The sequence below is a fragment of the Oppia nitens genome, unplaced genomic scaffold, assembly GCF_028296485.1.
Source record: "Oppia nitens isolate AA-2021 unplaced genomic scaffold, nextdenovo-longstitch-racon4-pilon3 scaffold8_pilon_pilon_pilon, whole genome shotgun sequence".
Classification (NCBI taxonomy): domain Eukaryota; kingdom Metazoa; phylum Arthropoda; class Arachnida; order Sarcoptiformes; family Oppiidae; genus Oppia; species Oppia nitens.
In genome coordinates this window covers 1053337-1076587 of record NW_026533252.1, presented here as the reverse complement: position 1 = coordinate 1076587, position 23251 = coordinate 1053337, and the positions used below count along the sequence as shown (strand labels likewise).

The 23251-nt window shown below is 24.9% G+C and overlaps 3 protein-coding genes across 3 annotated transcripts; 1 reads left to right on the top strand and 2 right to left on the bottom strand.

Moving 5' to 3' along the window:
• The first annotated feature begins 5507 nt into the window (after positions 1-5507).
• Positions 5508-6413, top strand: LOC128964092 (clustered-asparagine-rich protein-like). Its single transcript, XM_054310649.1, has 2 exons — positions 5508-6145; positions 6212-6413. The coding sequence occupies exons 1-2, from the start codon at positions 5508-5510 to the stop codon at positions 6411-6413; spliced, it is 840 nt and encodes a 279-aa protein (XP_054166624.1).
• A 9839-nt stretch (positions 6414-16252) lies between these two features.
• On the bottom strand, positions 16253-17851 carry LOC128964091 (proton-coupled folate transporter-like; the record flags this gene model as incomplete). Its single annotated transcript, XM_054310648.1, has 2 exons — positions 16454-17851; positions 16253-16304 (listed from the first exon to the last, which is right to left on the bottom strand). Coding segments are annotated over exons 1-2 (1395 nt in total), but the record flags the coding sequence as incomplete, so codon positions are not given.
• A 752-nt stretch (positions 17852-18603) lies between these two features.
• Positions 18604-19903, bottom strand: LOC128963946 (cytoplasmic tRNA 2-thiolation protein 1-like). The gene is made up of 3 exons (XM_054310494.1): positions 19784-19903; positions 19580-19703; positions 18604-19517 (listed from the first exon to the last, which is right to left on the bottom strand). The coding sequence occupies exons 1-3, from the start codon at positions 19841-19843 to the stop codon at positions 18667-18669; spliced, it is 1035 nt and encodes a 344-aa protein (XP_054166469.1). The 5' UTR covers positions 19844-19903; the 3' UTR covers positions 18604-18666.
• Positions 19904-23251: the final 3348 nt, after the last annotated feature.

Sequence of the window (23251 nt, the reverse complement as noted above, 5' to 3'; positions counted from 1 at the left end):
TTTTAATTAATTAAAAAATAATTTTACTAAAAATATAAAGATTGTGTATAAACTCTAATTAAATTTTGATTCTTAGATATTTAATAAAACTAACTTATAATGTTTATTGTTAGTAATTTAAATAAAAATTTCATTACAACTTATACATACATAAACACATACCAATTGACTAAATTATATTAAATAAACATAATATCAATAAATACAATTGATTGAAATAAACGTATTTATTATTTGCAATGAAAACATTAATCACAATATTTAAGTCTCAAATAAGTGTGTGTTGAGGCAAAACACTATATTATATGGCATTAGATTTTTTTGGGTAAATATTTTGAGACTAAATGAGTGTTAGTTTAGGAGCTGTCGTATGTTTTGAATCGTAAAATCTATTTTGATTTACACAATATCGCTAAAATACACAACACATACACACAATAATTGAGAAAAAAATAATACTAAAACAAAATTGTAGTTTTTTTGGTATAATAATAAAGAAGACTTCAACTATAGTGTCTCACTATAACTGATAGTCTACTTCAATAGCCAACTGAAAGTCAAGTAATTTTTTGTTATTTAAGCCCAAAACTAACTTAACATAAAACAATTGCTTATAAAATAACTGGTTGTGTAAGTAAAATGAGTTTATACTCTATTGTATTGCAATGTATGAGATAGTAAATAAAACTAATGTTTATAATCATTGCATTTATATTAATGAATAACTGTTTACTTTATTTTGTATTAATTTCAAATTAAATTGAATAAAACTCAATAATTGAATTGTTGATAACAGTTTATTAATATATTATTTTTAGTATTTTTAATGATTTTATATTTATATAAAATAATAATTATGATTCTAAACATATTGATTGAGTTTAAAATTTAAATTACATGAAAATATTTTATATAATAATTTTAACTATAAATATATTTAAACATATAATAAATTTTCAAAACATAATATTTGTTTTATTATCGAGAATCCAATATTTTTAAAACTTATGGGATATAATTTATAAAAAAGAAGTCTTTTATTATATGAATAAATCTCGTATAAAATAAAAGTTAAGAAATAAAAAGATTTTGTTATATAAAAAACAAAACAAAAACAATGCATTGAAAGCAAAAATTGGCTTCAATTGAGTTCTAACTGATAAACTATTTCACAAAATATCTATTTTATATATAAATTTTTTTATTTATCTATGAATCATAGATATATTTAATACAAAAAAAAATACAATGAGTTTTTATGATAAAACTTGTTTTCACTATATTTCTACAAACATTTTGTTTTACTCCGCAAGGATTTAAAGAGCAATCATTTTTGTATATTACTTATGGCGTTAAACCCAGTAAGGGGTCGCCCACTGTCTTAACACTCACTATTGTTAAGTCACTTTGAGTTTACCCACTTATGTGTTGAGTTGACTTAATTTATCATTAAATTAAATAAGAAATAATGGATTTAAACGGTTAGGTTTTTTATGTGTATTCAAAAATATATTTGTTAAATGTGTGCATCACTTATGCTTTAAGTGGAAAGACATTAATTTTGTTGAATCAAAACAATATGTGTGAAAATAAACTCAAAATTTTTTATACAAAAATCCTATTGGATTAGAAACTTAAATAAAATAGTTTTATATTATTATATACCGTATTATTAAATATAATATTTTTAAAAATACAATATTTATATAAAATATATTTATTCTTATAGTATATAAAATGATATTTTTTTGTATATTGGATTAAAAAAAATTAAATGTCAAAATCAAAATTTTAATATTTCTGGGAAAATAATATAAAATAAAAAATTAGATACAAATCAATAAAAACATATAATTAAATTATTTTAAATTAAATAAAAATATAAGAATATATTAAAAGATCAAACTTAGTAACTGTCATTCAATAATTAAAATTCATTAAAATATATATCTAAATAATTAATAAATATTTTATTAAACAATTAAAATAATCAAAAATAATTTTTGAATATATATATATAATTGTTATTATTTATTAGATCTTATAAATATATTGATATTTTTATTCAATTTAACAAGTAATAACTTTTTAATTTTAATCTATTATTATTTAATACATAAATGCAAAATTTTAGTTAAACAATGTCTAAATAGTATATAGAAATGGCTAAATAGAAATTTCTAGTAAATTTCTCAGTAATAAATTTCTATAGAAATTTATTAATTATTATACTGTGTTCCTCTTATATATATATATATACAGTATATTGCTATTGTGTTATTATTATATTAATGATCAGGGTTTTAAAATAAATATGCTTTTTAAAAATGCTTGAAAATAGATGCCCAGAGCATGGCTGAGGAATGGCTGGCATTTACCAAATTTGGATTCTATTGTTTATGTCTGCTATTTTTAAGACCCTGTTAATGATACATAATATACATATATTGTACAACTAAGCAAATGTGATTATTAATTTATAATTACAGTTTTTTGTTAAAAGTTTATTCGTCATTCAGTTATAATTTTAGTTTGAATATTAAGTAAAATACTAATAATAATATTTAACAATTATTTGTAATTATGATGTATTGTTCAAAGAAAATAAATATTTATATACAATGAGATCCAATAAACAGATATTTCTTTTAAAAACTTTCTTTTTTTGTCAACTCTAAGCGTATATCTTAAATAGTTTATACTGTATTATAATATATTATATAATTTATATATTTTACAGTGAATACTATATAAAAAATATATTAAAATAATAATATATATACCGGTATTTAAATATTTATAGTTATAAATTTTTATAAATACTATATATATATGATATATATTTTATAAAACTAAAATTTTAACTTTGAAGTGCAAATAATATACCAATATAAAATATTGTATAAATGCCTGTATTAATCTAAAAGTTTTTGAAAAATATTATTTTTACAATAAATTATAGATATGAAAGTTTAAGTAATATAGTTTTTAAATTAATTTTAAAGATATAATTTTATATTTTTCAATATTATCAGTATAATTAAAGATATTTACAATTATTTAAGAAATAGTTTAAATTTAAATTGAAAACATTTTTGAATAATTTTAATTTGCTTTTTAAATATTTGATATTAACTTTTTGATATTACATAGGAAGTACAGTAGAAAATACTAATTGTTATAAAATATAAAAATTATTATAAGTATATTATAATCTATTTTATTGGATCTTATATGTATTGTATAAAACTTTATATATTTATTTAATATTATGTATTGGATTTGTCACAAAACTAATCGGATTTTTGTTTTTCGTATTTATAGTTAGAGATGTGTCACAAAATGTTAACAAATATAAAAACTATTTGACAAACTTTTTAAATTTCTTATTTTTGTTAACAGATAGACACATAAAATATTTGACATTTTAATACTATACAATTTATTATTTACTGTATTATATCATATATGGCAAAATATTGAGTTACAAAATTTTTAAAAATATAATATCAAAAAACTTAGCAAACACGTTTATCAATTTAATTTTTGTTATTAATATATCAATCATTATTAGACCTTTAAATTATTTTTTTTCGCTTTTAGTTTTATACATTATTTATAATAGACTACATTTTATACCTTCATTAAACTATTTGTGATCAAAATTGATGTTCTTATTAATCAATTTTAACTATTTAATGATACAAATTATGAATAATTGCAAAATATACTTAAAAATTTATTTAAAGCCAATTTTTTTATATTCAATACAAATACTTTATAATAGCCTATTATTATTAAAAGGTTTCATATTTTTCTAAGAAAAAGTTATTTATTTGACATCAAAATTGAAAATAACTTTCAAAGCCAATAATGGATAAGTAAATTGTTTTTGTATTTTAATTTATAGCATCTCATGAATTTTTTATAATATGATTGACATATTGATAGCTTAAAATGTGCAATATTTTATTATAAAGTTTTAATGCAATATTTTTTTTATTAAAAAATATAAAATCAAAATTTTATAAATCAATATATTTAAATATAGTCTAAATCAATAATAAATTTTTATTTTTTTATTTAGCTTTAAAAGTTATTCAAAAAATTATATTAAATTAAATTGAATTTTTGTATTTATGAAAAATATATTATATATATAAACATATTTATATATAGGTTTTTCATAAATTATATCAAATGATTTCGGATTTATGTAGGAAATGCAGTAAAATAATGATAATAATATCACTTTTCATATCATTAAAAGTATTGCATGAGTAGTATAGTTAAGTATATGACTTTTGAATGGCTTTTGAATGGCAAGTGTTTGAGTCCGGAATGAAAAACATTTTCATATAAATGTAACAAACATTTTGATCTTAAAATAGTGTTTTTTAATGCAAACCGTTATATAAATTCCATTAGAAAATCAATTTCGAGGCAAACATTATTTAACATTTTCTTACAATTTTTTATGTTATGTATGAGTCGTATATTAGTCTAAGACATCGTTTTTTACGTTCTCTCTCTCTCTCTCTCTCTCTCTCTCTCTCTCTCTCTCTCAACACAATTGTTAAAATCATTAAATAAATTTGACTCCAAATAACATATTCTATATATGTTTTTTGGTCACAGAATAAGGCAATCAATTTGTAATTAATTTTGAAGTCTTTCTTTTCTCATAAAATTTCTTATATTTGAAAATAAAAACTCTTTAAATCATTAATCGCTTATCAACTTTAGCTAATTTTATGCATTAAACTTTGTTTTTTCAATAGTATGGCAAATAAAAAGCAAAATATACAATTACATACTGTATTATAATTAAATAGCATGAAAATTGGTGTAAAACAAATGTGAAAATAAATACATTTGAAATCTGTGTTATTTTATAATCTTAAAATAGATAATAATAAATATACATTAAAATACAGTATAATGTTTATTAATAGAAAATTAAGATATTGTAAGTTGCAATTAATTTATATGCAAATTACATGCATCTTAATTTATTTTGAACTATTTTATTGTAAATATTTTAACTAATTTCACTTAATAGAGTGAATTTTTTAAACACTTTTGGTATAATCACAATAGGAAATTTAATTTTTTATTATAATGCAATAAAATCTATAAATATTATGTTAAATATAAATTATATTTATATTTTTAAAAATAGATAATTACTGATTTTAATTATTTAATCAAATATTAACTATTTTAATTTATATTATTATATTAAAATTTTGGAAAAAATGCAAAAACATTTAAAAGATTGCGTTTATTTTTATATAAATATTTGCAAATTTTTTATACTCTTAAATTCAAATAAACTTATATATTTAAGTCAATAACAATTATGGAAATTTTGATATTTTTTATTTATGATGTTTGATATTATTAAGTTACAAATAAATACAAATTATAAATAAACTAAAATACTATAAAATATAAATTATTTTTGTTAGTCTTATGTTAAAAATATCACAAGTTATAAGTATAACATGAATTCAAAGAAAGTAGAAAGTCGTGTCAGAGAACTACCGAAGCCGTGTTGTATACCAAAGGCTAACAAAACAAAACAGTATTTAATTAATAAAACAATTAATAACTCAAAAATCAAAGCGGAGACCAAACCGAAAGTGAATTATCATTCAGTTATGTTAAACAACACACTCGTTGAGTATGTCATTGCAAGTGTTGACCAACAATTAGATGTCGAGGAATCAGTTAAAGATATTTTATTAGAAATGTGTAATGAGTTCGTTGATAATACTATTAAACTGTCAGTTGGTTTGGCAAAGAACCGAAAGTCAAAGCAAATTGATGTCAAAGATGTTGGACTGGCATTAGATAAACGATATAACATGCAGTTCCCCGAGTTTGGCACCGGAATCAACAAGAGGTCAAATAAAACGAATCTCAAGAAATGTAATGAAAATAATAATAATAAAAGTGATGTCAAAAGTGTTATATTATCAGATAAAAGCAATAGTAATCAGTTACCTAAGTTTAGCACCGGTATCGACATGAAGCCCAACAAAATGAATCTCAAGAATAGTAATGAAAACAATACTAATAATAGTGATGTCAAATGTGGAGGAATGGCATCAGATAAACGACATAATATGCAATTCCCTAAGTTTGGCACTGATATCGACATAAATTCAAATATATTGAAACTCAAAAATCTTAATAAAAATCTTAGTAATACTAAAGATGTCAAAATTGTAGGATCGGTATCAAACAACTGTTTTAAAACACCGTTTCATAAGTTTGGCACCGATTTCAACATTAAACACAATAAAATGATTCATACAAAATGTAATGAAAATAATATTAATAGTAATAATAATATTGTTGTCAAAAATGAAAATGTTGAAGAAATGGATGAGTTTTTAACATTTTAGTTATGTTTAATTTTATTTAATTTTATTTAATTTTCTAAAAATGTTATATTTAATACATTAGATATATTTGTTAAAACATATACAAATTTTTATTTAAAAAATTTTTAAGTTTATTTCTGTATAGTAACATATGTTGAAGTTTATCTTTGACTTTTTATTATTAATTTGCATCAAATATTTTAACCAAAAAAAAAAATCTGATGAAAATCTTTAAGTAATTTTCTCGGAAATAATGTCTTAAAGCTTCAATAGTTTTGCTATAAAATCTACATTTTCTTATAATTAAATTAACCGTTAATTAATTAATTAAAAGACAGTTTTTGTTAAATTGCAATTCTCAAATGTGTTAAAACATATTAGATTTGCATCAATTCAATTATTACATTAACTTTTTTACTTGAAATTAAGTTTCTTATGGTAACATATTGTAAATCTTGAATAATGATAATACTCGAAATTTAATAACTGTTTTTTAATTGTTTTATTATTATTATTAATCATTCATTTTTAAGTGGACATTAAATAACAATTAAAGTGTAATGATATTAATTATTATCTAAATTTAACATAAATAAATAAATCTTTAAAAACAAATTTAAATTTGTTTAACAATATTACTATTTCAGAGTATTTTTTATTCAATTATCCTTATATTTATATAAGTTAATGTTAATATAAAAAAATTTATGATTTTATGATACAGTGATTTAAGTTGATTTATTTCCCTATAATTTATTTGATCCGTAATATTCTGATATTTGTAATGTTTAACTACAAACTGTTGATTACAAATAAAATGTCAAAATATTTAAATTTTAATAACAAATTTATAGAACAATCGTTTGGAAAATACAACAATGTTTGCTATTGACATAAAATAAACTTAATTACAATTATAATATATTCATAAAATGCTTTCATTTGTATATTATTTATATATTATTGAAAATACTGTAAATATGCCTCAAAAACTTTGTAATTATAAAATAATAATGATTATTATTATAAACTATACTCATATCATGATTATTCATTTAACTATAGTGTCACTAAATTTAACTATTATTTAAATATTAAATAAACATTAATTTAAATTAATCATTCAAGTGTTAGAAATATTAATTATATTTTATAAATCACCAAAATTATTCATAAAATTAATTTTGTAAATAATTATTTGCATGAGTAGATACTTTTTAACAAAATTTAAATCTCATTTACAATAATAAATATTTTTAGTGATTTTTATTAATTCACAATTATACAAATTTAAATATAGTATCAGATCATCCAATATATTTAAAATATTTCATGTAATTAAATCTATAACTTCTTATTAAGTTATTAAGTAAATACTTGATGCAAATAACATATATTTTATTTTTAAATATTTATTTTTTTTATATCTTCATTATTAGTGATATTGAAATCTCTTTAAGTGTTGTCACTTAAGTGATTAAAAATGATTGAATTGTCACAATAATTGTCATAAATTTTGTTATTTTAAAACTCATTTACTAATTCTCAACATAAATATAACAACATTACAGATAAATATATTTTCAAAAAATTGCTTAACAATCAAGTCGTTTGAATCATTAGTAAAACAAATATTTTTGACTTAAAATATTTTGTAAGATTTATTATACAAATAAATTCATTTTAAATGATATATTTTTAACTTTGTGTCACATTTATGATGTACTGCTGTTTACTGTTTATATTTAGTTATAATTATGTGTTATCTTTTGAAAAATAAGTTACAAATGGTTGCCAATTAAATAAAAATAATCGATTATAATTATCTATCTATATAAATATTATATTATGTTTAACAGGGTAAAAGTTATAAGATATTTAATATAAAATTAAAAGTAAGATATTAAATATATACACATAATATAATGAGTATAAAAATACTAAAAAATAATCATAATAAATATTAACAAACTATATCATTAATGTAATTTTTATATTATGATAAATTAATAATAAAAGTATAAATATAAGTACAAGTTATTAAATAGTCTAAAATTTAAATTATTACATAAAAAGGATTAATTATTAAGACAATATAAATTAACGATAATATATAATTAAAATAATTTTTTAATTTTAATATTTTTATTAAATCGATTTAAGCATACCATAAATATAAGATATAAAATAATTGATGTGTAAATATTAATATACATTTTAAAAGTATAATTTGGTATTATAGTATTTTATGTTTAAAAACTTTTTATTGTTTAATTTTATTATAATAATTTTTATAATATTATAAATATCAGATTAATATATTTTTTATATATTTTATAATACATTATTTTATATATATAAATTTAATATATTTATATTTATGTTGAAAAATAATAGAAAAAATCATCCAAAAATGTTTTTAAAAATATGTTAACTTATATATTTTTTATAAATTTATTTCTATATAAAAGTATAGTAAAATAATAATTTATAAAAATGTTGTTTCATTGAAAAAGGTAACGATAGTATGTTTAGCCACTCGTAATGATTAATGATTAGTGTATGAAATAGTTAGGTCTATCCCTTGCAGGCACTGACACACTAGTGAACAGTGAGTCTAACTTATTGTTGTTGCAGTTGTGTCGACAAACTTCTTATTCAACTATTTTTTTAATACGGCTTTCGTTGGCCATCAAGACATCGATATGATTGATGATAGGATGTGCTCTCAAACATGTATAAAGAAAACACTTTTTGCTTATAACTCTCTCTCTCTTTTATTTTTTCAATATTTTTAATGTATTGTTGTCTTCTATAATATATATCAAGATATGAATGAAAATGTTTCTTAAAGAAAACAATACAATCCTTATCGATGAGAGGCGTCGATACGGTATGTGGACATTGTATATGAAATTAATAATATGTAATAATCTAAACACAACTATACATATAATATACTGTACTAAATATGTATTTTGGGAATAAATAAAAATGATAGCTAAAAGGCTGTTAAAAAATAATATTTATTTTTATTTAAAAATATTATTTACCCGAAGGCATAATGTCGTTGAATTTAAAATTAAACACATTATATAGTATATGATGAGCACAGTTACCCATTAGAATAAACACCCATTTTTGTTCCCATACTAATCTTTAATGTATTATAATAAATAATATTGAGTTGAGTGGCCGTTGATCAGGCGGCCAATAACTCGGGTTCGGTTAAGTATACGAAATAAGTACACGTTTTTATATGAAAGCAAATGATTTTATTAAATATAAAATATGCGACTAAACGCTGTGAAAGCTAAACGACTACTACTGTTGCGGAAACGGTAGAGTCGTTGAAATAATGCAATGCTGTCGCTGTTGATGTTGTGTTGAGCGCCAGCTGTTAACACACTCCCCGGCCGCGAAACTGCGTATATTGTCCGAATTTTGCGACTTTCGGATAATGTGATCACGTACATCAATCGGTGATGTGTTTCGGTGATTACGGTCATGTTTATCGTCAAACCGTCGTTGTTTGTCTTGTGGTAGACGTCCAATCGGTGTCATAGGTGGTCGTATTAGTGGACGTTTCTTTTCGCTGTAATTTGTGATATCACGCTTAACGGTAAACAAACCAATTTGAGGTATCCGCGGACTACTGCCGGAACACCTAAACGATTTGTTATGCGATTTGATCGGCTCCTGTCGTCGACATTGACGTTTCCAATGATATTCGGTGTAACCGTGTCGAAGACATCGAGGACAAGGAGTCGGCGGTATGTCATACTTACGATTGTCTTTACGATTTATGTGATTATTTTCGGTGACAATACACTTTTTTGACAGTCATATGAGCGACTTCCGGTTTATTCGTGATGTCTCGTTGACTTCGCAGGCGCACAGTTGTCTTCATTTCTGCGATGTCGAGTCCAACGAGAACATCGTATGCGATGTCCATTACGTGAATTGTTACGTATTCGGTGTGTCCGTCCATTTGAATCTTAACGTTGACGACACCAAGTGTATACTTATCGCCGGCGATGGTACCTACTTTGGTCTTATGTCGCGCGTCGGGTCGGAGTTTCATTTGTTTTGCGACATCCTTCGATAAGATAGTAATGTCGGCGCCATTATCGACGAAAGCTCTTACGGGTTTGTCATTTATTCGTATGTCTCGATATCGTTTAGTATGCACAGTATGCGAGACAGCGTTTACGACTGGATCGGGATTTTTCGGTTCTGTTCTCGGACAGACGCGCATCCAGTGATATTCGGTTATTTCGTGTCGTCGGCATCGTAGACATGGAGTCGGTGGCCTATCATTGTTACCGTTCTGTCGCTTTTTCCAACGATTACGTTTCGGTTGGCCGTCTTCGTCGTCGATAGCGTTAACGTTAAAACTTTTATTTCTTTTTCGTGTCTCTTCGACGAGAAGTGCTATCTGTAGCCATTCTTGAGGCGTTGTCGGTCGTTGACAGGCAATGAGCGCCCTGTAATAGTCGGGCATACCCTTCGTAAGTAGACCTATCTGTTGTTCGTCGGAGGCGCGCGCTTCGTCCAGAAGGCGGCGCATATCGTGATAGTACGTAAGTACGCTTTCATTAGCTTTGAGTTTTCGGTCGGAGGCTTCAACAAGACCGTGACCAACCATACGACCAAAACGCGCAATCATGAGATCGGCATTCGGCCCAGGTCAGGTTTGGAAGTTTTCGGGCGACTTCACGACAATACCAACCGAAGGCATCGCCGGTCAGGTGCTTGGCAAGCGCAAGCAGCCTCTCGTAGTCGTTATAAGCGTATGTCAATGCGGTGAAGCCATCGAGCCATTCGTCGATAGGAGTTACGGAGGAACCGCCTATGAATGGTTCACATAATTTAGATGCGTGTATTACGGTACTATGCGGTCGTGTTGTTGAGGTATCGGCATCGGAGTCCAATCGCTGTACGCTAGTAGTCGATAAACTCGATGCCGTATTGCGATTGTTAATCACGTTTCGTGCGGCGGCGGCCACTTGAGCAGCTCTGGTCAGCGTTGCCAGACGTTGTGCTAAGCCATCATGTGTCGGGTCGTTAGTCATATCGCGCGTCAATGCTTCCAAGTCTGAAGCGATTGACGACAAGTCTTCATTCGTGTCTTCGGAAATCGGGTTGAGTCCGTTCGCACCCGTCGTTACGTTCAGGTCGTTACTGAACGGCGGTAGTGTTCGGCCACTACGTAATTGTTGAGACATCGTTGTCTTCGTATCGTTTTTCTAAAACGCTTTATTAACGAAAAAACCGTTGAATCGATGAGAGCCGTTAAGGCGACAAAAACCGTTGTTTTTTGAATTCAAAAGTGTCGGTGAGTAGGTCGTCGAAGTCGATTTACTTTCGATATCCGCGTGGTAAGTATCTCAGTCGACTGCGCCAATTGAGTTGAGTGGCCGTTGATCAGGCGGCCAATAACTCGGGTTCGGTTAAGTATACGAAATAAGTACACGTTTTTATATGAAAGCAAACGATTTTATTAAATATAAAATATGCGACTAAACGCTGTGAAAGCTAAACGACTACTACTATTGTGGAAACGGTAGAGTCGTTGAAATAATGCAATGCTGTCGCTGTTGATGTTGTGTTGAGCGCCAGCTGTTAACACAATATAATATTATAAATTTTCTATTACTAATCTTATATAAAATTGAAAATTATAATATAATTTTTATGATATTAATAAAGTTCCAATTTTTTATTTTATTTAAACAAATAATATTTATTAAGTTCATATACTAAATCCTATATCCATAACACAACTAAATAAAAGTTCATATTTTTCAATTGAATGCAAACAAACAAATCAATAATATTATTTTTAAATGTATTATTGATGGCCTAAAAATGTATGCATCAAATATTATCAATAACCGATTCACTCAATCACATAATTCATTGCATTATCTCAAATAACTTTGTCAATAAAACAAGTATATTATTATATAGTATTTACTATACTATACTACACTACACTATAAAGTTAATACAGTATATTGTATTAGGTAAAAAAATCTTTCAATTTATTGATAAAAAAAGTCAAAAAATCCATATTATTTTTTATTTTCTCTAAATAAATAACAAATCACACAAAAAATCACAATATAATCAATTTTCATACATATATTATATGTCGTCAAATTAGACTTGAGATTTATTTTACATTAGTTATATAATAGACTATAATATGGCATAGTATAGTAAATTATATTACATATTATATAATATGATCGCCAATATTGCGTGTGTGTATGTTTGAGGACAACCTAAAACCTATTTCTAATTAATTTTAATGATATGGCGAACACCACCCAAAACTGACCATTCATTGGCCCAAAACTATTATGATTTTTCCGTTGACTCTATTATTACGCCATTATTATCACAAATAAAGATTTTTGATAACAAAATTTATATTATCGTGAAATAACCGGTAATACAGTGGTTATTCAATAAGATAATGAATGTTGGATATAACCATTACACCATAAGGTATACCTTTATATATCAATATATCATTAAGTTTTATAAAGTTATAATTTTATTAAATATTATTAATAAAAAATAAATTAAAAAATACAGCATATATAAAATATTGATAAATCAACTAATATTATTTTTTAATAAAATTAAATAAAAAATATATCATATGTAAGATAACATAAATATTTTTAAGTAATTTCATAAATATTTGTGTTATATTTTTAATGTTTATACATATAAATCAAATATACTTATAATTATTGCTATTTTTAATATGCTTTAACATATTTTAATTTAAATTGTTTCATTGCTGTATTTTTAGATTTTATTGCAAATATCTATCATTATTAGTTAGTTAAATATATAATTTAAATTAGTTACTTTTACAACAATCAATCACAAGTTTTATAGTTAAATAAAATAATTATATAGAGTTTATCAAAGCAAATTACTAAAAATAATTTTATAATACATAAAATCGATACACAATTATCACAACCTATAATTATTTGCAATTTTAACGGTGATATAAAATATTTTAAATATTGCATATAAAATATCATTTTATAAGTAAATAGAATACAATATAATGTATAATCATTTTATGCATATTATGACAATAAAACTGTAATTTATATTAGAATGAAAATAATATAAAAATAATAAAAATAATATAATAATATGTTTTTCTATACTATTGTATTTGACTGTCACTATATCAACATAATATTTCTACTATTTATAAATATCATTTACTATACAGTATTTCTAATGACATTTGTTTACTTTTTATATATGAAAGAGAGAGAGAGAGAGAGAGAGAGAGAGAGAGAGAGAGAGAGAGAAAGAAAGAAAGAAAGAGAGAGAGAGAGAAAGAGAGAGAGAGAGAGAGAGAGAGAGAGAGAGAGCTAATGACAAACATTAACTAAAAATCCATTATTACATAAAATACTAGAGATTTATTTAGTAAATCTATTTATAGTAATAAATTGTACTAATAGTAGATATAATTATATTATAAGTAGATATAGAATAGTATGGATAAAGACTCAGAAATTAATAATTTTGGAGATTAAAAGAGATTAATTTACTTACAGTTATATACAATACTTATTTGGCACTAATATAATCATAATAATAGAAAAAATAAGTTGTATTTAATATTATTATAGAATAACTAAATTGAAGAATCAATTGATGATATTATATCTTAACAGTAGAAATATCTCCATCTATTAGTTTACAACAATATGAAAGGTTTAGGTTTAGTATATTAGAAATTACAGTATATTATTGCATAGATTTGTTTTATATTACCGGTAATACATTTAATTGTTTATTAAGATAATCATTGTAAGTAAACTATTTGAATGATTTGGATTTAAATTTAAACTTTTAATTATAAAACATTAAATGGTTGATAATAATATATTAAATATATGTAAAACATTAGTTGAATTTTACGGCATTTACTCATTTGGCGCACCAATAGATTAAAAAACTAATTTTATTTTTATTAAAACATTTTATTTTAATATGAAATTGTATTACAATTTAGTTTATATGTTGCAGTCGTGAAGCACAGGTATATCTAAGCATAAAATGTAAGGTCAGTGCTGACCCTTATATAGAGATTTTAGGCAATACTTGACCCATAAAATAGTCGGCAGTTATTTGAAAAGTAATAAACATATAGAAAGTGAATACTTTCTATAAATTGCAAAAATGCTAAATTTAAGTCTATTTGATAATTAAATTATTGCTATATTTTAGTGAAATATAGATATTTTAAAGTTATTTTCAAACATAAAGTGTTTATACTTTACATATATTTTAACTTTAATTAGTTTTAGTTATGTTAGGCCAATGAGTCTAATTCTGATACATTTAGCATTATTTGCTATATTACTTGACTTTTTAAAATTTTTTTATAGATAAATAATATATAATATAAATATATAAATAATAATAATTATTATTCTAATCTTAATCTAACAATTATTTTAACTTTAATAATAACTAACGTTGTAAAACAAACATAAAAATATTTCAATAGTTAGAATATTGATAATAATCTAAGAGTTAAACAAAGTTTTTATTCTAAGGTAGTATTGTATGGTATAAACATTTGTTGTGTTTTAAAACAATTTTCAAAAAATCAAATTTCAACATGGTCAAATAGAAAATTTATGTATTTCCAGAAATTAGCCGAAATTAGCAGAAATTATAATAAATTCAATTTAAAATATGTTATCAACAATTTAGTTTATCCATCATTTTCCACAATTGTTTTAATATTATTTAATATTTTAATATCTGTGCAATAAAACTGATGAAATATAAATTATTATTTCATAAATACTTTAGAAATATTGTTTAACTTTTTATTAATATTAGAATAGATGAGCAAACATGCAATTCTGAAAAAATGTTAGAAATGACAAATAATGTTCATATGATTCAAAAGTTTTGACATAAACAATGATATTTGATATAAAAATCACTATATATTATATTATAGAGGTGTCTAACAGGAAAGTGACACAGAATACTGTATATAATATAAGTTTTTAAATAGAAATTTGTTATCTTTTTATAATTTTTAAATTTGATATTTGAAATAAAATAAATAATTTTAATGATATTCTGTTTAAAATGTTTAAACATTAATTCGATATCATATAAAATTATTGTATAAAATTGAAAAAATTACATTAAAATAAATTTTTAACAACGATTAACAGATATAAATATTAGTATGACAAACAAGTTAATTACATATCATGTAGTTTTTTCATGTGATATATACGTGATATTATTATTTCATAAATTTGTAGGATTTATAAAGTTTTTGTTAATATTTGTAGTTTTTGTTAATATTTGTAAAGTTTTTGTTAATATTTATAAAGTTTTTTATATAAATATCTAAAAATATAATATACTGATATATTATTACCATAGTATATATTATTTAGTGCGATACATGTATTATAATACAGTATATTTAATGAATGTTATATACAGTCTAATAAATAATTTGATATTTTAAAATTATATGTAACATAATGTTACTAAGATTATAATAATAGCTGATATTTTTGATACTGTCGATAAATTTAATCAATATTGATTTTATAAATTTTAAAATAAATTTAAATGTCCTTATAGTAAAATTTATAAATTTATAATTTTATCAACTATTATATTATAATGAAATATATTTGTAGTATAGAAAAAATGAAGATATTTAAAAATATTATTTAAAAAACAAATTTTAAACATTGTTAATTGTCAATAGTTTGTTGTTTATTATTAAGTTTGATTTTACAATTATTATCATCAATATCTATATTATTATCAGTTGTTTGTATTATTGCTGCTTTGGGTAATTCATATTTAACGTATCTATAAAATTAAAATAAATATATAAATAAATACTTCTAAAATACCACATTTAATTAATTATTAAATTACAAAAGTTATTAATTAGCAAAAATGTAAATTAAAAAAAATTATAGCATAATATACTAAAAAAAACAATATTCTGTACTTACACTAACAGTGCAATTGCCACCACTTGGAAACTGGCAGCTAATTGAAAGCAAGTGCCGGTATAGCCTCCAGTTTTGAGAGAGTGCTTATAGATTATAGGAAACACAATACCACCGGACAGAGAGCATAGGTTAAACCAAAGCGTCAAAAAGGCAAACACTTTCCCCCTCTCGTCCGGTGCAACCAATTTGGATAATAGTGACCGGATTATGGGTAACGGATATTCAATGAACATCAATAGTGCTACTGTAGAATACATGAGCGCACTAGTGGTAGCAAATCCCATAACTATAAGTCCCGCCATACGTGAAACTACTCCCAAAACTGCAATAGTGATATCGCCCAGCGATGGCCATACATATAGCTTTATGAGTGGCAGCATCAGTAGTGCGGCGCCGGTAACACCAAATCGGATACCACTATAAAAACTATAATCGGATGATTGCCAAAGGAGTGGCCGATTGCGGACATAGAGAAACGTTAGACTAATCATCACTTCTGTGGCATATGTTATCAAAATGTATGCACCGATTATAAGGAACATTATCTTGCGATTGTTGGCCTCCCGGGGCCGCACAACTGTTTTCATAACATCAGTAAAAAGTTTATAAACTGATTTTATTGAAAATCGGGACTCAATGCTGACGTGTCTACGCGGTAAAGGATAGCGACTAATTCGTGACCAATTGTACAACACTAGTGTTAAATGTATGCCGAAAAACAGTCCAAAGCATATGTAGTATTTAGTATAACTATGCGATGAATACTTTTTCAGTATAAAACCTGTGGTTATTGACCCGAGAAACTCGCCGATAAAAATACTGGCCTCGAGTGCTATCATACGGAGAGTACGGCTCTTAGAGTCAGTTATGTCGGACACAAATCCAAAACAATTTGACAATAGACTGATAGAACCGCCAGATATGCCGCCCAACAGTTGACACATTGTTATCATAGCTAACACATTGACGGCAGAGTCGGACAAATACAGAGCTGCGAACAGATATAATACTTGTGCGGCCAATGATAACAGTGGTGGAAATGTTAGCGGCAATATCCGGCCATTGATATCGCCGTACGAACCGGCTATAAATGAGCCGAAAATCGAGGCACAAGTTAAAGCAATGTTATTGTAGAGCAATTGGTCGGCACTGCGGGCCTGAATAGTGGCCAACGCGTCGCTTTCGGGGCTACTCTTACTGATAGTACAGGTGCTGCCATTGAAGTAGTCTCTGCAAACCCGTTCCCATACAAGATCCTGATAAGTGGAAAACTCACCGAAAATAGCAAACATGTATAGAAAAGCTAACGGTTCTACCGTTAAGTGTCGGACCGGGAGTGACATAATTATCACTACAAGTGTATTGTTTTTTTTATTTTATTTAAACACTGATATAGTAATCAAATAGATAGTCAATTATGCACTTTGTTTGTAATGATATAAGTTATCATTGATATGACTTATCTAATGATATTGAAATTGAAAGAGAGAGAGATTTTAAAAATACATGTTTGAAATATTTACAAAAAGCATGTAATTGTATGAAATGTTTAGTACAGTACAGCACATGACTGTGTTTTTTAATTATATTATGTGTACTAAACACACACTTTGTGCGCAATGTATTATAGCAGTAGAGGTAATGATTGTCGTTATATAACTTATAATTACCTTAAAATAAATGAATTATATCTTTTTTGGCACAAAAATTACTTTTAAAAAATATAAATGACATAATTTAAATGCAAACCAACATAATAATTATATAATAAAATGCAATATCATCAAGATAAAAAATATTAGTTAAAAAAATACTGTATAGAAATAATTAATGATAAATGAATAGCAATAATTGTAAAACTTTAATTGAAGTTTAAATGATCAATACTTTTTTTTAACCCACCAATACATTAAAAACTTATTAAATATTTTAATCATTTTATTAAAAATATTAGTTTGTTTCAACCAAAGTGAAGCTCATTTAAATGAATAAAAGTATTAAATATATACTCAGTTTTGTAAATTATATAGTGATTTAGTATGTAATGTTAAGAAAAATATTTTTACAATTTTATGATTTACTAATTTAAAAAACACGATATTATTTTATAAATAAAACTAATAAGATATTGAAATAATTGAAATGACCCATACATTTATAAATATTTAATATATAATTTATTTTCTGTAAATAAAATTCAAATACAATAATAATTAGAAATCTAATCGTTTATCAACACAACTGTCAATAGGTTTACGAATGGCGTCTACTTTACTACTCTTTCCGACGCCGAGCTTTGGTATTCCACTATTGAGTCCCTCAAGCATTACACAGGCCTTACATACGGACTGACTTGATATGGATCCACATCGGGAACAAACACCACGTGCCGGCAAACGGGCAATCGTTGTCTCTTTCAATGACATCAATTCACCCGAATGTATGATATCGAGTATAACCGACGGCCGAATAGACTCCAAGTCTTTGAGGAAAGTTCTGGCAAATCCGCGATACGAATTGGGAGCGTATATGCATTCAGTAGAGAAATAGTCCAATGAATTAAAGTAGGCGTACATTACGATCTCCTTTTCATAGCAATACTTGAATGGTTTCACACGCGGTATAGTTCCCTCACTTTGGCCGTCATTATCGCCACAATTGGTCACTATATTAGTGGATCGTTTAAGTCGCGCCACATCTCCTCTCAATATGTTCATCAGTATAGTCTCTGCCACGTCGTCAGCATTATGTCCCGTAGCGATAACATTACAATCGATGGCCACTGCGCCCTTGTCCAGGGCTTGCCGTCTGAAAACACCGCAAAACGTACAGTTATTCTTCAGACCCGTCTCTTTGACCACTGCGTCCATTGTCCAACCGTACAGATCTTTGTATGACAATATCTTAAGCGGTAATCCGTATTGATGTTGATTGCGTTTGACGGTCTCCAGTGAGTCGTCCCGATAGCCGGTAATGCCCTCATCAATGGACAACAAATATAAATCCAGTCCGTAGTCGTAGCGATCGTTCAATAGCTTCATAACGTACGCCAAGACAGTCGAGTCTGAGATGTAATCAGAGTTTAAATTATATTTTTTAATAATAAAAGTTAAGTCAAATGTAAACCCTTTCCTCCCGACGCCCCGATCGCCACTTTGTCGCCGCGTTTGAACAGTTGTCCCGTTGTTATCGTTTCGTGTATTTCTGTCTCAAAACATGAGAAGAAACAAGTCTTGCAAAGAGCTGATCCCTTCATAAGAAAGAAAACAATCCTTTGAAACAAGTGTTACATTAATTGAAACCATCGATGGTTTGGCCGATAAAACATACATTTTTCGGTCGTTTAAGAACTGGTCGTTCACTTTGACAGACATTGCATTTGAGAGCCATTTGTGGACCAAATTGTGGTCACAATTGAATCAAATGAGTGTCACATGTATTACAATATTATATAATATTATTGTCAATGCATTGCATTCATGTGTTTACTATAATATGTATTATTATTTATACTGTAATTCATTCATAAATAATGTTACGGTTTATTCTATTTATTATTCTTTAATTTATTTATAATTCAAATATATCTAAATTTTATAATTTATTTATGAAATTATTATTAAGAAAATTGTAACAATAATATGACATAATTATTCAGATTAATAATAATGTATTTAATTTCTTCAACATAGCAAACAATAATTATATAAATTATTGAATTTACAGACTTAATAATAAAAATAAAAATAATATTTTATTTATAAATATGAAATATTTAATATTATAAAACATAAGTATAATTTTTTTCTTGGATTTACATATTTAAATAAATAATATTATATTATAATGTTATAATTAATCATATATAATAAAATACATATTAAAATGTATATAAATATATAAGTAATTTATTATCAAACTTAATGTTAGTCATATACTGTATTTATATTATAATATTATTGTCATATATAATATTATTATTACAGAATTTTATATTCAAAAACCTTTTAGAAACTTTCTATAAAATTATTTTTTTAGATTTTATATTTGATCATCTAAATATATACTAGTATATAATATACATTTATTTTGATAATAGTACAAAGTTAAACCAAATGTTTAAAGTGTTTATAAAACAAAAAGTTTTATTCAGCAGTTTTATTGCAAAGATATATTAAATACAATAAAACAATTGTAGGGATAAACTAAATTTTTGATAACATATTTTAAATGAAATTCAATATATATATATATATTTAATATATACAAAATTATATTATTACAAGACAATAATATTGTTATAATTTTGTTTTTATTGATATAAATTTAATATTGACATACAATTAGAAAATCGATAATTTATTAGATAAAAATGTTAAATTCATTATTTATTTAATATTGTCCATAATAACTAAATTTATAAAAAAATAGTTAAATTATTATCTATTTAAGCTATTGAATAAAAATATCAAAATACAGTTGTTGCACACATGATATCTACAATTATTTTAGCTATAATTTTATAATCATTTTGTTTATTGTATCTTATTTTTAGTATATTTTACTGTCTTATATTTACACATCATTATCATTGACCTTTCAATACCTACCTTTCCTGGAACTGACTGTCATTGACCACATCCAGTGGCTCCTCAATGACCGGTCAGTATCCTGGTTAGGGATTATCTACTATACAAGCCAACCAATACCTGTATCTCCCGCCATACATACCTCTCTATATAAACCATATCCACTGTACATACACTCCAGTGCTTCACTGCCTCTCAGTCAGTGCTTCTCATACTCTCTTACTAGCACATCGCTGCCAGTCATTACTGCTACTAATACCTGAGCCAAGCCTCAGCACCTATACCTATCCCAGACATACACTCCACGTGTTCTCTTAAATACTTACCATTTGTATCACCATTTGATCCATTGTTTTACAATAAACTTGTTATTTGTTATCAATCGTGTCTTCATATCATTCATACATATCAGTGATCGGTCTGACCGTTCAGTCCACTGATATCTACAGACATACTGTTCGCTGGCCAACCACTCACTGTAGGAGAAGACATCGGAGATTAGGATCACTCCTAAGCCTAGCCTTTGGACCACAACTGCAGATCGGAACTCATATCACCTGTTGGTCTCATAACGACTTACTGGTGATCTTATAGTGGATATCTGTCTCATACCGACACATATCTACTAGTGTTTGGTATTGATTAGACGGAAGTACAGGTCTCATACCGACGCACGCTAAGTACGACCGGTCTATTTGGACATCCATTGTCTGAATAGACATTCCTCTGGAACTAAACAATACTACACCACAACACAGTATTTATAAATACTAAGATAATATATATTTTATGTAATTAAACTTTATGTTAAATTTATAATATTATTAGAAATAGACAAATAAAAAATTTCTCACTAATATTAATTTATAGAAAATCTATTTTTTATTATACTTGAGGTTCGATCAAATCCATCCCTCGTTTAATAATCCAAAAATTCCATATTATTTCTGTTCCCTAATAATTTCCAAGGAATCTATTTTCTTATCCTACCACCTATTGAACCCTAAATAACACATTAAATATTATATTAAACTGTATTATTAAATTGAAATTTATTTTTGCAAAATATTAAAATTTGTGTACTATTTAGTGTAATAATTAGAGACATCAAAATATGTGAAACACATATTTGTTATGTTAAATATATTCATCCGAAGAATCGATATCTATTCGAATCATATAATAAGAATTCTTTTGAAAATTTTTCGAAACAAAAACATATTTCCATACATTATTACATTTTACAATAAAAATTGTACACTTTTACAAAAATATATAATTTAAAAATGTATAAAACATTATTAAATAACATTAAGTAACAAAATTATTAAATTAGCAAATATTTGAAAAAATGTTTACGAACAATAACTTAAAAACGAAATGATTTATATGCTGATATATATATATATATATATATATATTTAAATATTAATATTATTAAATTAATGATATATACTATAATATATTTATCTCTCAAATTTAATTATTAATAATATACAACTGAAATATGTACACATTTTGCTCAATTATAATTAAATTTATAAAAAAATAAGCATATTTTCACATATTTTGATCATTTTGAGCATATATTTTATTAAATATTTTAGAAATATTCAACACATATTTTGATGTCTCTAGTAATAATATATATATATTTTTTTTTAACGATGAATGGAGAAAAAACAAATATTTTCTATATTTTCCGCGAAAATTGAAAGGATTTTATTTGGAAACTTTCCTCTCTTGGAAATTTGCCAAAACTCTAATTATACTGTACTTTATGACCTCCATATCTATAGTCATAGTAATACTGCATTAATGTTACATAATATACAGTGTGTTCCACCAATAATTACTCAATTACACTCAATACTTATCAATGCATTGGTTATACAATGGGTGAGTAATTATTCGTGGAATACACTGTACATTCTATTATTTATAAATTGGATCCCTATATATATAAAATTAATATAATTATTTTTTTAGTCTAATGTAATTAATAGATTAAGTTTTTACAATATTAAGTTATTATTAATAAATATAATGTGTTTCTACAAAATTAAAAATATTAATAAATTTAAATTAACATGGAGATTTTGTAGCCAGAAATCTATGTATTATTTTAAAAATTTATCTTTAAATTTCTTAATTTCTTAAAATCTCTAAATTTATCTTAAAAAACTCTAAGCATTATTTAATGTTTTAG

Coding starts and splice junctions, on each gene's coding strand:
- LOC128964092 (XM_054310649.1), top strand. CDS start 5,508: ATGAATTCAAAGAAAGTAGAAAGTCGTGTCAGAGAACTACCGAAGCCG. Junction 6,146..6,211: donor CATAATATGCAATTCCCTAA/GTTTGGCACTGA, acceptor TAAAAATCTTAG/TAATACTAAAGATGTCAAAA.
- LOC128963946 (XM_054310494.1), bottom strand. CDS start 19,843: ATGGCTCTCAAATGCAATGTCTGTCAAAGTGAACGACCAGTTCTTAAA. Junction 19,704..19,783: donor TTCTTAAACGACCGAAAAAT/GTATGTTTTATC, acceptor TTTCTTATGAAG/GGATCAGCTCTTTGCAAGAC. Junction 19,518..19,579: donor CGGGGCGTCGGGAGGAAAGG/GTTTACATTTGA, acceptor ATTACATCTCAG/ACTCGACTGTCTTGGCGTAC.